This window comes from Sander vitreus, chromosome 24, assembly GCF_031162955.1.
Source record: "Sander vitreus isolate 19-12246 chromosome 24, sanVit1, whole genome shotgun sequence".
NCBI lineage: Eukaryota > Metazoa > Chordata > Actinopteri > Perciformes > Percidae > Sander > Sander vitreus.
Genome location: NC_135878.1, coordinates 9031200 through 9043665, shown reverse-complemented (window position 1 = coordinate 9043665; position 12466 = coordinate 9031200). Strand labels below are relative to the sequence as shown.

General features: G+C 45.0%; 1 protein-coding gene across 12 annotated transcripts in view; it reads left to right on the top strand.

The window, feature by feature from the left end:
* LOC144513016 (histone deacetylase 4-like) overlaps positions 1-12466 on the top strand; it is a 57292-nt gene that overhangs the window by 16871 nt on the left and 27955 nt on the right. For 6 of the 12 annotated variants that reach the window (XM_078244068.1, XM_078244070.1, XM_078244067.1 and 3 more), the window contains one exon: positions 7811-8130. In XM_078244068.1, the coding sequence (XP_078100194.1) occupies positions 7811-8130 (320 nt within the window). The other 6 variants (XM_078244077.1, XM_078244073.1, XM_078244076.1 and 3 more) reach the window with 6 other exon arrangements.

Here is a 12466-nt window from a genome sequence, read left to right as displayed (position 1 = left end):
ACGAAAGGGGGCACAGATGGAGATGAGGTAATCTGAAGGAGAAATGAGTCTGAGGTAATATATGCATACTGCATTATCTAATTCCATAATAAGGAAGCTTAAACCATTCTGTGCATTTCATTTTTCACCACAGAGAACAAATTCTGGATTCTTAGTTGTTTTTTTTCCCCTTAAAAAAATTATGGAAATAGTAAAAGTGTGATTCATGATTTACTCTCCATGCTGCTCTCTGTTTCTCTGATGCCACAGAGCAGCAGTAAGCAGCAAGGTGATGTTAAACTCTCAGCAGCGGTGAGCTCAGCCAGCATGTTGCTTTGGAAGAAGAAAATAACTTCCTCCTTTACTTTGACCCAATGTATCTTTTCTCTTGTCCCAAACCTTACTAAAGCCTCACATGTGCACTCGTGTTGTTGTTGGGGTTATGTTTTGCGTGCCTCCGGCTAGGCTGATAAAATATTGAAATTCACTGGAGTGGCTTCATCAGATATTCTCGAAATCTGTTGTCTTGGATACAGAGCTGCCGGGGCGTCCACGTTGGTAGCGTGTGTGTGTGTGTGTGTGTGTGTGTGTGTGTGTGTGTGTGTGTGTGTGTGTGTGTGTGTGTGTGTGTGTGTGTGTGTGTGAGTGACCCCGGACTGTTTGGATGTGCTCCTCGCAGGAGAGTGCACCTGTCTAAGAGCATTCACACTGCACACTGACTGTAGCATGCCTGGCACTACAGCCTGGAGCGCCTCCCTCCATAGAAAATGCAAAATGCAATTGTATCATTTAAGTCTTCAATGCTTTGTCATCTGATCTTCAGGTAATGGTTCTGGTGGATGCATCTGAGCGCAGAACAAGCAGTGCTGTCTTTTTGGGATGCAAAGCGGTGGTAGCTGCACCTCCCAGGGAGCTTCATGACTCAAAGTAAACACTTAAGTTTGATTTCGCAATCAACAGGAACTTGACAAAAAAATTGTGCAAAACCTTCACTGGTTCTAGCTTCTTAGAGCTTAAGATTCTTCTCTGTTGTCAATGCGACATTTTGGGTTGGGCTGTTAAATTAGAAGGTGTTGCCATTGGGATTGCTTTCTGACATTTCATTGACTCAAAAATGTAGGACTACGGCAGATTCATTCATCAATTAGTCTGCAGATGACGTTCTTGGATTGATCCATTGATCCTTTTGGTCTATAAAATGTCTTTCTGGATCATGTGAGCTTTGTAGTAAATCAATAAAATGTCCGAAAAATAACACGTTCCTGCATATACCGCAGCTCATCCTTCACGCGTCGTCCCTCTCTACGTCTCACGTGTTATGTCTCTGCCTCGCATTCAATCCCGTCTCCTTCCTCTTGATGTCATAGAGACGGTGACAAGCCAGAGCTTGCTTTTGGCAAAACAAGACTGCTGCACCTCTACACGGCCCTCCGTCACGCCCTCCCTGTTCCTTTCTCTACCCTGTCAGAGTTATGTCTCTGTGGGTTGTTTTTTTAAGAGGTCACAGTGATCACAATCGACTTTGCTGCAAGCTTATAACCACCATCGTCTCCGAGAGTTTGCATTGAGGCAACGCTCTAATTCGCAGCAGCTGAGAGAGTCGGCGGGAGAAAGTAACGTAGGCGGATGTTCACGCAACCCACCCTCAGAGACCAATCAGTAAGCCGACCGCAGCTATTTTCCACCATCAACAGATGTGCTACTTGTTGCCTCTCATCTCGCCCTGCTGCTAAATGCACACTGAAACCCTGTGCAAAGTATCTCCTCTGCTTTGTCATCTCTTTGCATGCTGAAAAAAAACGAAGGAAAAAAAGAAAAAAAGAAAGGATCTCAGCCACATTTTACTGATGCCGCTCTAAACAGCTCTGCTCAGCTCAGTATGACATCTATTAAGCCTAAGGAGTCTGGAGCTCAGGCAGTCGGACCGTGCGATATACACTCGGCGAACCGAGTCTCAAATCAGAGACGCCAGCCCTTTGCATTGTCTGGTATAAATAGATCTGCAATTGGAGCCAAAAGAGTTGAGGAGTGCGCCCGAGGGGCTGTAAACAGATTGTGATTTGTTGCGGGGGAGATGGAGGGAAGAAAGGTGGGAGGAAGCCACTGAACGGGGAAGGACGCAGAGCAGGGCCGGAGGATAGGGCAAGAAGAAGGAGGAGGATGGAGGGTAGTGAGAAGAGGAACCTGCTGAGAGGGAGGGTGAGGATGGAGTAAAGGTTCAGCTTACCGGATGAAAAAAAGCATCCAAAGAGTGGAATAACCTGTAGTAATGTCATAAATACACAGAGATGGAGAGATGTTCAAATCGTGACTTATGTGCAACTGTCGCGGAGATTCCCTCTCATGCTTTAAAACATTGTTCAAACTGAAGGACAATTTGAAATGCTCAAAGAAAAGGAGAGAATAGGAACAGACGTGAAGTCCCCACTTTGCTTCTGCTTCAGATTCTACAGGAAACTTTAGAGAACATACTTTCAGTTTGACAAACTGGAATTGAATCTGATGTCCCTGCTCTTGTCAAACTCGTGTGCGTGTAAGACTCCGGGAAGCTCCTTCGCGCTCCCCTCGAGACGGCACGTTTGTCTTTGTTTTGGTTTTCTCCGCTATATTGTCTTCTATCTGGCACACATCAGTAAACTAAGGTATGTGTTGGACGTCACTGCTTGTACACAAACGTGCTGATATCAGAGGTTATCTATGTTGGTGTTGTGTGTTTTCACCTCTGACGGAATCTACTGTATACTGCAACTGTAGTGCATTTTAATCCCATTTGCCTGTCGGTAGGTCTGCAGTCAATGATGATTATCCTATGATTGATCAATTGATTAATATCCTCGTTATTTTCTCGATTACTTGATTGTTTGTTCCAAAAATGGTGAAAAATGCATATTCCAATTTTAAATGTGTCCAGCTAAGAGTGCAAAACCCAAATACACTCTTTTATTATAAATCAAGACAAGAACAATCAGCAAACTCTGACACATTTTTTGCATTTCTGTCTGAATGTGATGTGACAAGAGAGAGGTCAATGACAGGAAAAGTAGCATGTTAAGTAATGAATAAAATATGAATTTTAGCAAAAAATACAAAGAAAAGACATAACAAGAAACACAGTTTTACCAAATCAGCACACAACAATCACGTAACAACAAACAAAAATACACACGTCTGTCCAAATGTGTACGTGCGCACACACACACACACACACACACACACACACACACACACACACACACACACACTTTTGTGAGTTACAAGCAACAAAATGTCAAAATAAAAGACCTATACAATAATGGCATACAAGACTACAGTAGCAAAGGCTGAGATGACAATGAATCAAACAACAAACAACGATCTAATATTTCTTATATTATGGTCCTCCAGTATTTAAATATCTGAGGAGCCTCAGTGCGGGGGAAAGTCCTTACTCATCTTCACCTGAAACCATCTTGTGGTTTTATTTGTTTGGGAAATGCAGGCCAATTCCAGTCCAGGAATTTGAGCACACGGTATTTAACCACATGAGAGAGAAAGAGAGAGAGAGAGAGAGTGGGGGGCGAGGGGGGGGGGCACAAAGGAGACACGCAGCCTAAGGGGGCGCCTGCAATTGAGTGGAAGAAGGAGCCAGAGATATTCAATGCACTACGACCGGCGTGGAGGGTTTTCCTTGGCCTTAGAAGCGAGGAAAGCAGGTCGAGCGGGGAAAAGAGCCGAGAGGGTGAGGAGAGAGAGAGAGCGAGACAGAGTGAGTGAGAGAGTGCTGTGTGTGTGTGTGTGTGTGTGTGTGTGTGTGTGTGTGTGTGTGTGTGTGTATGTATGTGACGTTGGTTCCTGGAAAAGCAGAGGGCTGCAGAATAAACAGGCTGCATGCCTGAGACTGCCCTGTGATATCACCACTGGGCAAACGAGGGAGGAGAGAGAGAGAGAGAGAGAGAGAGAGAGAGGGGGGGGGGAGAGAGAGAGAGAGAGAGAGGGGGGGGGGGGAGAGAGAGAGAGAGAGAGAGAGGGGTGGGGGAGAGAGAGAGAGAGTAGAGAGACGCCCACCATGTTAAACAGGAGGAGAGGGGCTGAACGAAGAGCAAAAAGTGACCGAGGTGAAGCGCAAGAGAAGAAGTCCGATGAAGGGAGCGTACTGTCATTCCCTGTAAGAGACTGAAGGAAAAGGGAGGAGGAGGTGCAGTGATAAGGAGAAGAGGAGGCTGCTGAAAAGAGGAGGAGGAGGAAGAGGAGAGCACTGATGGGTACGTTTTAACGACACCACCGATTCCCACCTCTCTCTGTCTCTCTTTCTGCATCTCCCTCTTTTTTGTGTGGCGAGCAGTTAGCGCTGCCGGGGTGACAGAGATGCCATATGAGGTTTGTTTGTGCATGTGCGTCACTATCAATAGGTAGAGGCTGTTTGTGTTGTGTCAGGGACTCAATATCTGTAGCAGAACATTCTGTACGGGGAGAGCGTTTGTGCGTATGAGTTATGGATTTGCATTAGCCACGATTGGAGCCGCAACGCTTTGACAAGTGCAGTTTCCTGTCACATCTGAAACCTCTGACGTAAAATGATTGGCTTGCTCTTATACGTGCTGAAACTAATATTAGATAAGATAAATAAGTGAAAGTGTAGGTGTTTTTTATTTTTTTTATTTTTTTTCAGCCGTAGGTCAGCAGTCACAGTGCATGTTTACCTTTGACGTCAGCCCAAAACTGACCCTGAAAACTTAATATAGACTCCTTGCTACTTTCAGCCCTCAGTCTCCTTAATAGTCAGCCAGACATTGAATCAGGATCTCAAACTGCAAAGTGACTCATACAGATCCAGGTAGCAGTAGAAGTTAGTGAGTAAAGCAACTTAAAAATGTCACTGTAAATGAGAAGTTTTCTATAATTTAGATTATTTTCAGATCCAACATCCCGCTGTCAAAACCCCCTTTTTTCGTGTTTTTGATGCAAACTTTCTCCACGGAACGATTCACCGTTGTAGGAGTCAGTCTTCACTAACAAGCACCCTCTCTCCTTTCCCTCTCGTCTCTTCAACTGCCGAACTGTAACCGTCGTCGCCTCTAAACTGACCGAGGGCCGGAGAACAGCCAAAAAAACTGAGGGCGTCACTGCATTGAATTAAATATTGGGTAGCCTACCTTATTAGTCAGATTCACAAATGGCAATACGCTTCAGGCTCTTTTTCATGGAAGGAAAGTAATAGTGGAAATAAGAAGGAGACTGAAGGGAAAGGGAATGAAAGAAGGCCTCTTAAGACGGGTGAAATGTCAAACCTCATGTCCTGCGGGTTGAAACAAATAGACTAATTTTCACTTTGTGCGCATTGTGAACGGATAAGACGACTGTGGCGACGACTGACTCACATGTTGTTGTCATCCCCCACATGACGGCAGCCCTCAGGGACCTATTGCATGTTGTTGCTCTGTTCTCCGATGGCACGGATGATAATAGGCGCGGGGGGTGCGTTTCACCTGCCGCGGTGGAGTTTTTAAAGGCGACACGCACAGTTACAGTTCGTCTGCAGTGAGGATGATGTTCAGAAGTAAGTAGTAAAAAGGCTGTTTCCATTTAAACGATCTTCTGATGTATGATTTACGCCTCTATTTTTCAGACTTAGCGCGGCTCGCAAAGAATAATGTATCATGGGTCAATTGGACGGCCCAACAGATGCAGGATACTTGATCCCGTCTCTAAACTTGAAGTGGAAAAGGTATCAGCAATTTTCCAATATAAAAGAGAGATGTGTCTGTGTTTTTGTTAGAATTCTCTCAAATCAGTTTGCCATAGCGGGGCCTGAGTGGCTATTTGACAAGTGTGTTTATGACCATTGAAGCTTTCTTAAAGGCACTTTCACACTTCAAATGTGTGATTTTGTCCAAGGATTGAGTGTGACATCCTAAAAATATATCGTGAGAAATCTCTCCGGGATTTTAGGCATACATGCTTCAAAGTGTAAATTTGCCACTGGATAATCGCTGTGTATTTCTTAAGTGACTGTATAAAGTGCTGTGTATCTGCTGTGCGTCTGTGGGCATGCGTGTGGCTCTGGACCATGCCATTAAGTGTGCCAGTGATGGCATGTTTGCCTCTTTATTAACACAAAGTTCCAGGCAAGTATCTCTGGCTCTCGCCGCGCTCTCTGTAAACATGTAGGTAAATAATCAGCCTATCGACTCCTATTTATTCAGATTTAATGGGGAGGAAGCCGCGTGATTGGAAGGCTTCCTGTGCAGTGATTTGTGGGTGGCTGGCCCCGGCTCAAGGTCTGCAGCACGCTTCAGGTCAATGCAATCTTTGTCAGATGTCACCAGGCTTCATGTGTAACTGCAGCATCAGTCATGGGTAGTGTGTGTGTGTGTGTGTGTGTGTGTGTGTGTGTGTGTGTGTGTGTGTGTGTGTGTGTAGAAAAAGGCATCAATGTCACTTTTTCATTGCTAGATCGGAAGCTTTATTGATTACCATAAGAAGTTTCTGTCATCACCTCAGGGGTAGCTACTGAAAAACGCTATGATTTCAAACATGGAAGATGGTCACCAACATGGGGACTTGAAGCTGCTGTGAGCACCACAGCACCAGCCATGCACTGTATGTGTATATCAGTGCCAGCTGATACATTGTACAGATTGATTACTTTTGACAGATGCTAAATATTTAGACCTTTTGCTTGGGTTCGCCGGTACAAGTAACAGTCGATTCTCTATTACAGGCATCTGTTATGTTGCCCGTGGCTATAAAGGTGTTTTATTATCGGGTGAAACGCTGCTAATTTGATTTATCACTCTAATGTCACTGTTTGTGTGTCTTTAAGTGAGCGCATTGGCTACAGTTTGAGAGCAGTCTTTCACCCTTTACCCTTATACTGTCAATTGAAAGCTTATTTTAAAACACATTTGCACACCATAGCATTTGTACAGCTATGTATTTCTTTCACTGAAGTTGCAGAAAAGTTGGTCAAAATTAGAGAACGTGTGAATTAGAACCACAACGCTTTGAATCACTTTTGAAACCCTTTCGATGCTTCAGAAATTGATGCTAAAACTGGTGCCAGATGAGGCTGCAGTTTGGTGCCAACCGGTCTCTTTTTATAACGCTCATACCTGCATTCCTGAGCAGGTCATTAAGTAACATTTTGAGGAGCTTTGATTTAATCCAATTCAACGGTACAATGTCTCCCCTTGCAGTTTTACTAACTAACTCCGTAAACACCAAGGTGCCTTGTAGAATCATGTTACAGCGATGTTTAGCTTTACAGTATGTTTTGGTCCTGTCTCACTAGGGGTTGGGAAGGAAAATGGAATATCGTGTGTATGGTGATATTTATTATTGATTCATTCTTTACCAATGATTCACCTAAAGATTTTCTGTTTATACAGTAACGCTGACTGCATCATGTCCGTTTCCAGCAAAACAGAGCGAAAGCAGAAAATGCAGAAAACACGTTCTTTACAAATGAAATAAATGTCAGACTGACATGTGATGTGCATTCTTCTTAGAAAACAAGTAGCAGTAGTAGTTCTTAGAAATGTCGCATGATATATTGCCTCTAGAAGTGTATTATTCAACTTTTGTTTGTGTTAAAGAAGGAAAAAACGCAATGCTCAATACTGTCGATTCGCGATACTATGAAAATCGCATTGAATGGAAAAAAAATCGCAATACAAATGGGATCGGCACCCATGTATCGTGAAAGAATCGAATCGGGACAATAGCATATCGTCCCGGCCCTACAGCGTTTAATAGGCAGTCAGAGGGTTGACCCAACATCTAAGAACATACAGGCGCGCTGTGTGATTGTACCTCTGTTCCAACTTCTCTCTGTATCCCTTCGGCCCTTTAGTGGACATCAACTCGGCGCTGCCCCTGCGTCTCCCTCCAGCCGCCATTCCCATGGACCTGCGCGTGGACCACCACCAGCAGCAGCAGCAGCAGCAGCAGCAGCAGGTGTCCTCGCTCTCCCCGCCCAGTCAGCAGTCGTCCTGCCCGGCTGGCGGCGGCGGCGTGGTGGGGGCCTCGGTGCGCGAGCAGCAGCTGCAGCAGGAGCTGCTGACCCTGAAGCAGAAGCAGCAGATCCAGCGACAGATCCTCATCGCCGAGTTCCAGCGGCAGCACGAGCAGCTGTCCCGCCAGCACGAGGCCCAGCTCCAGGAACACATCAAGGTATGCTATTTACATTTCTGACGGGTCAGTTGATATGAACAGCGGCGGAATGCATTCAAGTGCATTTACTCAGGCCCTGTGTCATTTTGAGGTACTTGTACAAGTACTTGAGGATTTTACATTTTAATGTGACTTTCTTTTTGTAACTGTACTTTGTATGCCACTGTATTTATTTGACAGCTTTAGTTGCTTTGCAGATTTAGATTATTGATACAAACAGACAACCATAAAACATGATATGTTATTGTAGATTTAGATACCAAACCTAAATTAGCCCCAGCTGCATCATTAGTGATGCAAGAGATGATTCAAGGCCAAATGTTTGTTTAACACACATATATGTCCTTAATTTTGACTAAAATGATTGCTATGGACATGCAGCATGTCCGCCTTCTCACAGATTGAGTACACTGAGTACATGTGGCCTTGTTATTCAAAGAAAAACAACATCATCGATCATTAAAGCTGTAGACCCACAGCAACCAACCATGTACATAAGGCAATATAATTAAAGTAGCACAAAAGAGTACAATTTTATTTAAGCCCAAGAGGCAGCAATCCAAAATCCCAGCAGCAGGCTTGCAGCCCAATCCTATTTGGAACTTCGCTAAACAAAGCAGAGGCAGCTCTTGATTCCGTCTAGGTTCTTCATTAACAGACTAAACCCAGCCACTGAGAGCAGCTCCGTCAGCTTTAAATCATTTTGCTCTACGTTAAGAGGGAGCAGAGAACAAGGAGGCACTTCAGCGATAGATAACAGCAATACAAGGGTGTGTTTAGATCCAGAAAATATGTGAAAGACAGACTCTTTTTTTTTTTTTAGCGCTGATGGTGCATTACATAACTAAACCCTTAAGGCTGTTTTATACTTCTGCATCAACTCCACGCCGTAGCTACGGCGTCGTGACCCTTTCGGTCGCCTCGACGCGAAGTTACACATTTTTGGAGGTGCACGTCGAGCTACGGCGGAGGGCTCGGAGGAGGGGGGTTCGCGTCGACGCAGAGGGGTCTGCGGGGGTACGCCGTCAATTCGACGCAGAAGCATAAGGGCCCTGACACACCAACCCGATTATCGTCCGTCGGACAGTCTGGCGAGGTCGGTGACTCGAGTCTGTTCGGTGTGTTCCGTGCCGTTGGAGGAGCCGTCGGCCTTCATTTTGGCCGACCCGACGTGCTCAGTCAGAGAGAGGCACTCGGGACCCACCCGTAAATGGCGAGCGGATAAGCCTCTCAAAAACGGACCTTTGTCGATCTGAAATGAAGACAGATTCATCAACTGCACGGCCTATTTCTCGCTTCAAATGTTTTCAGAAACACACGTTTCGGTGAACTATTTTAGTACAATATGAGATCGTATTCTGAACAAGCCGCCATGACAGTCTGGCTGTGAATTTCCGGGAAAAAAAGACCCACGTGGCACGTTCGTCCTATCAGCTGCCTGTTTTCATTTTCTGGGAAACGATACAGAGAAGCGCCGCCTGCTGATATGGCGACGTATTACGTTTCACGCACTCGCAGAGCGTACACTTAAGTCGGCGTCGCCTCAGTGTGTTTTGAGGCATTTTTTTGGACCTCGGGGACCCGACTGATCAGTCCGACTGCCTTTTCTCTTCAGTCGGCCGTCTGGTTGGTGTGTAACAGTCCAGTCCTGTTGTAGCCTTACTTTAAATATCAGCCTCCAATAACACATACTCTATGTTCCGAAGGAGCGCATTTGAATATGAAAGTCAAGTGTTTGACTCTTTCAGTTCACTGCGAGTCAGACTTGCTTTACACGCCGAGCAGTACGTGTCGTGTAGCAGATGAAGCCGGGATCACACGCCCATATCGTAGTGACCTGGAAATACAAAGGGAATCTAGATCAGCACGCCCACACTCTGAAGCTCTAATACATCAGGACCCCCGAGAGCACGGAGAGCTCCTGTGGGGCTCAAGTGTCATGTAAAAATATTCTAGTGTTTGTTCTTTTTTAGAACATTACCGCTGCGATGTGAATTGTAACACACGCAGATTCAGCTGAACTACTTTTTCAGGACTCAAGTAGAAATTGTCTAAAAATGGATTGTCGGGGGCAGGAGAACAGGAGATTGAATGTAATGATTTCAGTTCCTCGTGCGCAAACTTGATTCATACTGGACTGGTCTTTCCTTTATTCCTTTTATTCGTATGTACTCTCTTTCTTCTACCAGCGTGCTTTCCTCCAGTCTTTCCTCTTTCCTCTCTTCTTTCCGTACTGTCTTTCTTCTCCCTTCCTTCCTGTATTCCTTCTTTCTTCACTTACTTCTTTCCCTCCTTCCTCTCCTACTCTTACTTCTTTTCTCTCTTCCTGTCTTCTTTCTTCTCTCAATAGTTGACAACTAATCGATTAACCGATTCATCTTTGCAGCTCTACTCCTTTCTCTCTTATCTTCCACCTCCTGTTCCCTCGTTTTTTTTTGTCCTCGTCTTTCTTACCGCCATCTTTGTCTTCCTTCTTTTCTCTCTTCCTTCCTTCTACTGTGTGTCCTTTGCCTTCCTGTTTCTTTCCTCTTATTTCTTCCTTCCCTACTGTCCTCTTGTCCTCCTTTCCACACTTTTTTACTTTCCGCTCACCCTTCCTCTCGGTCTCTTTAGTTGCTCTCTTTGTGTCCTTTCCTCTCTTCTCTCCTCAATATGTTTTAATGTCCTTCCTCTCTTCCTTCTTTTCTTCTACTCTCTTTTCCCCCTCCCTGTCTCCCTTCATTTTTTTCCTTCTTTTTTTTCTTTCTACTTCTTCATTCTTCTTCCTGAGACCATCTGTAATGAAAAAGCCTTTTGCAGATGCTTGGTGCACATTTCACATTGTACTCAATAGTATTTATAGACTGTATTATCTGCTGTGCTTTCCCTCTCGTGGGACAGTTTAGTCCCCTCTGTTGGGTCGTCTTGTGATGTTGATGGATGAGTGATGCTGAATGAAGGCTGTCTGGCCTGTGGTGGGGCTGCAGCACCACTCAGGTGTAGGCCAGTGACGCACAGCCGGAGCAGGGAGGCCCGGCCTCAATCAGCCCCATTCACAGCCCCTGTGGACACAAATACACACACACACACACGCGCACACACACACTGGCATACAGGCATTAAAACATACACATCCTCTCAAATGTCAGCAAACACACAGTCGCACGCATGCCCAGTTTGCTTCTACATTAAGGGGCAGCCACACACACTTGCATAGACACACACTCACTCAAATGCGAGAGCCCCCCACAGTATTAGTCAAAAGGGAAATTCTGTGTGTACATCTCTGGTTTGTTGAGCCACAGGGGCTTTAGGTGTGTGTGTTTGGGTGTGTATGTGGGTGGGGAGGTTACTTTGAGCCTTCCCACCCACTCAAACCCCTATCCCCAATGTTGATTGAAAGGCAAAAATAAAAAATAAAAAATAAAAAGGATGAAGGCAGCGGGGCTGGAAGCAAGCCAGAGAGCCCATGTGCTTTTCTCACTTGTCCCGCCTCACCTTCCTCTCACGTTCAGACACTCATTTATTCACGGACTTGTCTCAAACATTTGATTATGCCCTCAGGGTAAACAGAGGAGCATGTCCCGGCTACTGAGCGTCTATTTACTGTGTGATGAGAAGTTGATTACATGCAGTTTTAGTAAACTGATCAAATACTGGCGTTCGGTGTGTGATGATAAGGGGAAGAAGAGGGCAGAGCGTCGTTTCCTTGGCACGTCAGAAAGAGGTCATTATGGAGCTGGTTGAGTGCAAGCACAGACAGCTTGCCTATTTATTGTATATTACAGAGACAGTAAAGAGAAATTAGGACTTGGTTTGGCCTTTGTGCCTTAGGTCAGAGAAATGTATTAGGGCTCCGAAGAAGGTGAAAGCAGCTTTCGGTGTGCACTTGTAGCATTTAATTGATGCTCTTATCCACTGTGACTCACTGGGAGTTCTGGGTCTCATTAAAGGACGCTTCACTACTACAACTAGGTGTTTGTGAGCACATTTTGGCTTGTATGCACATTTTACTTTTGACCTTTTTTGGTTCCAGGACAAACTGTCAAGCCACAGTCGACTTTGCTCCTTTTTAGTACAAAGGCCTGAGGAAGACAGCATTTAACAGATGCTCTTCTCGCTCGTTTCTGGCATGATAAGAAAGGGAGCAGATTGGTTGATGCGTCTTGCTATAGCCTCATCCTCAGTTATATTGTTTATATGCATTCAAACGCTTAAGCTTGTGGCCTGAGGTTTTTTTCTTTTATAGAATTGCAAAGGTTTAATTGTATTGCTTCAAACAGCTGTCAGACTTGATGATTTCCGATGGCAACTCAAGCAGACCCGGAATGTAAATAGATGTTTAAAGACCAGAAAG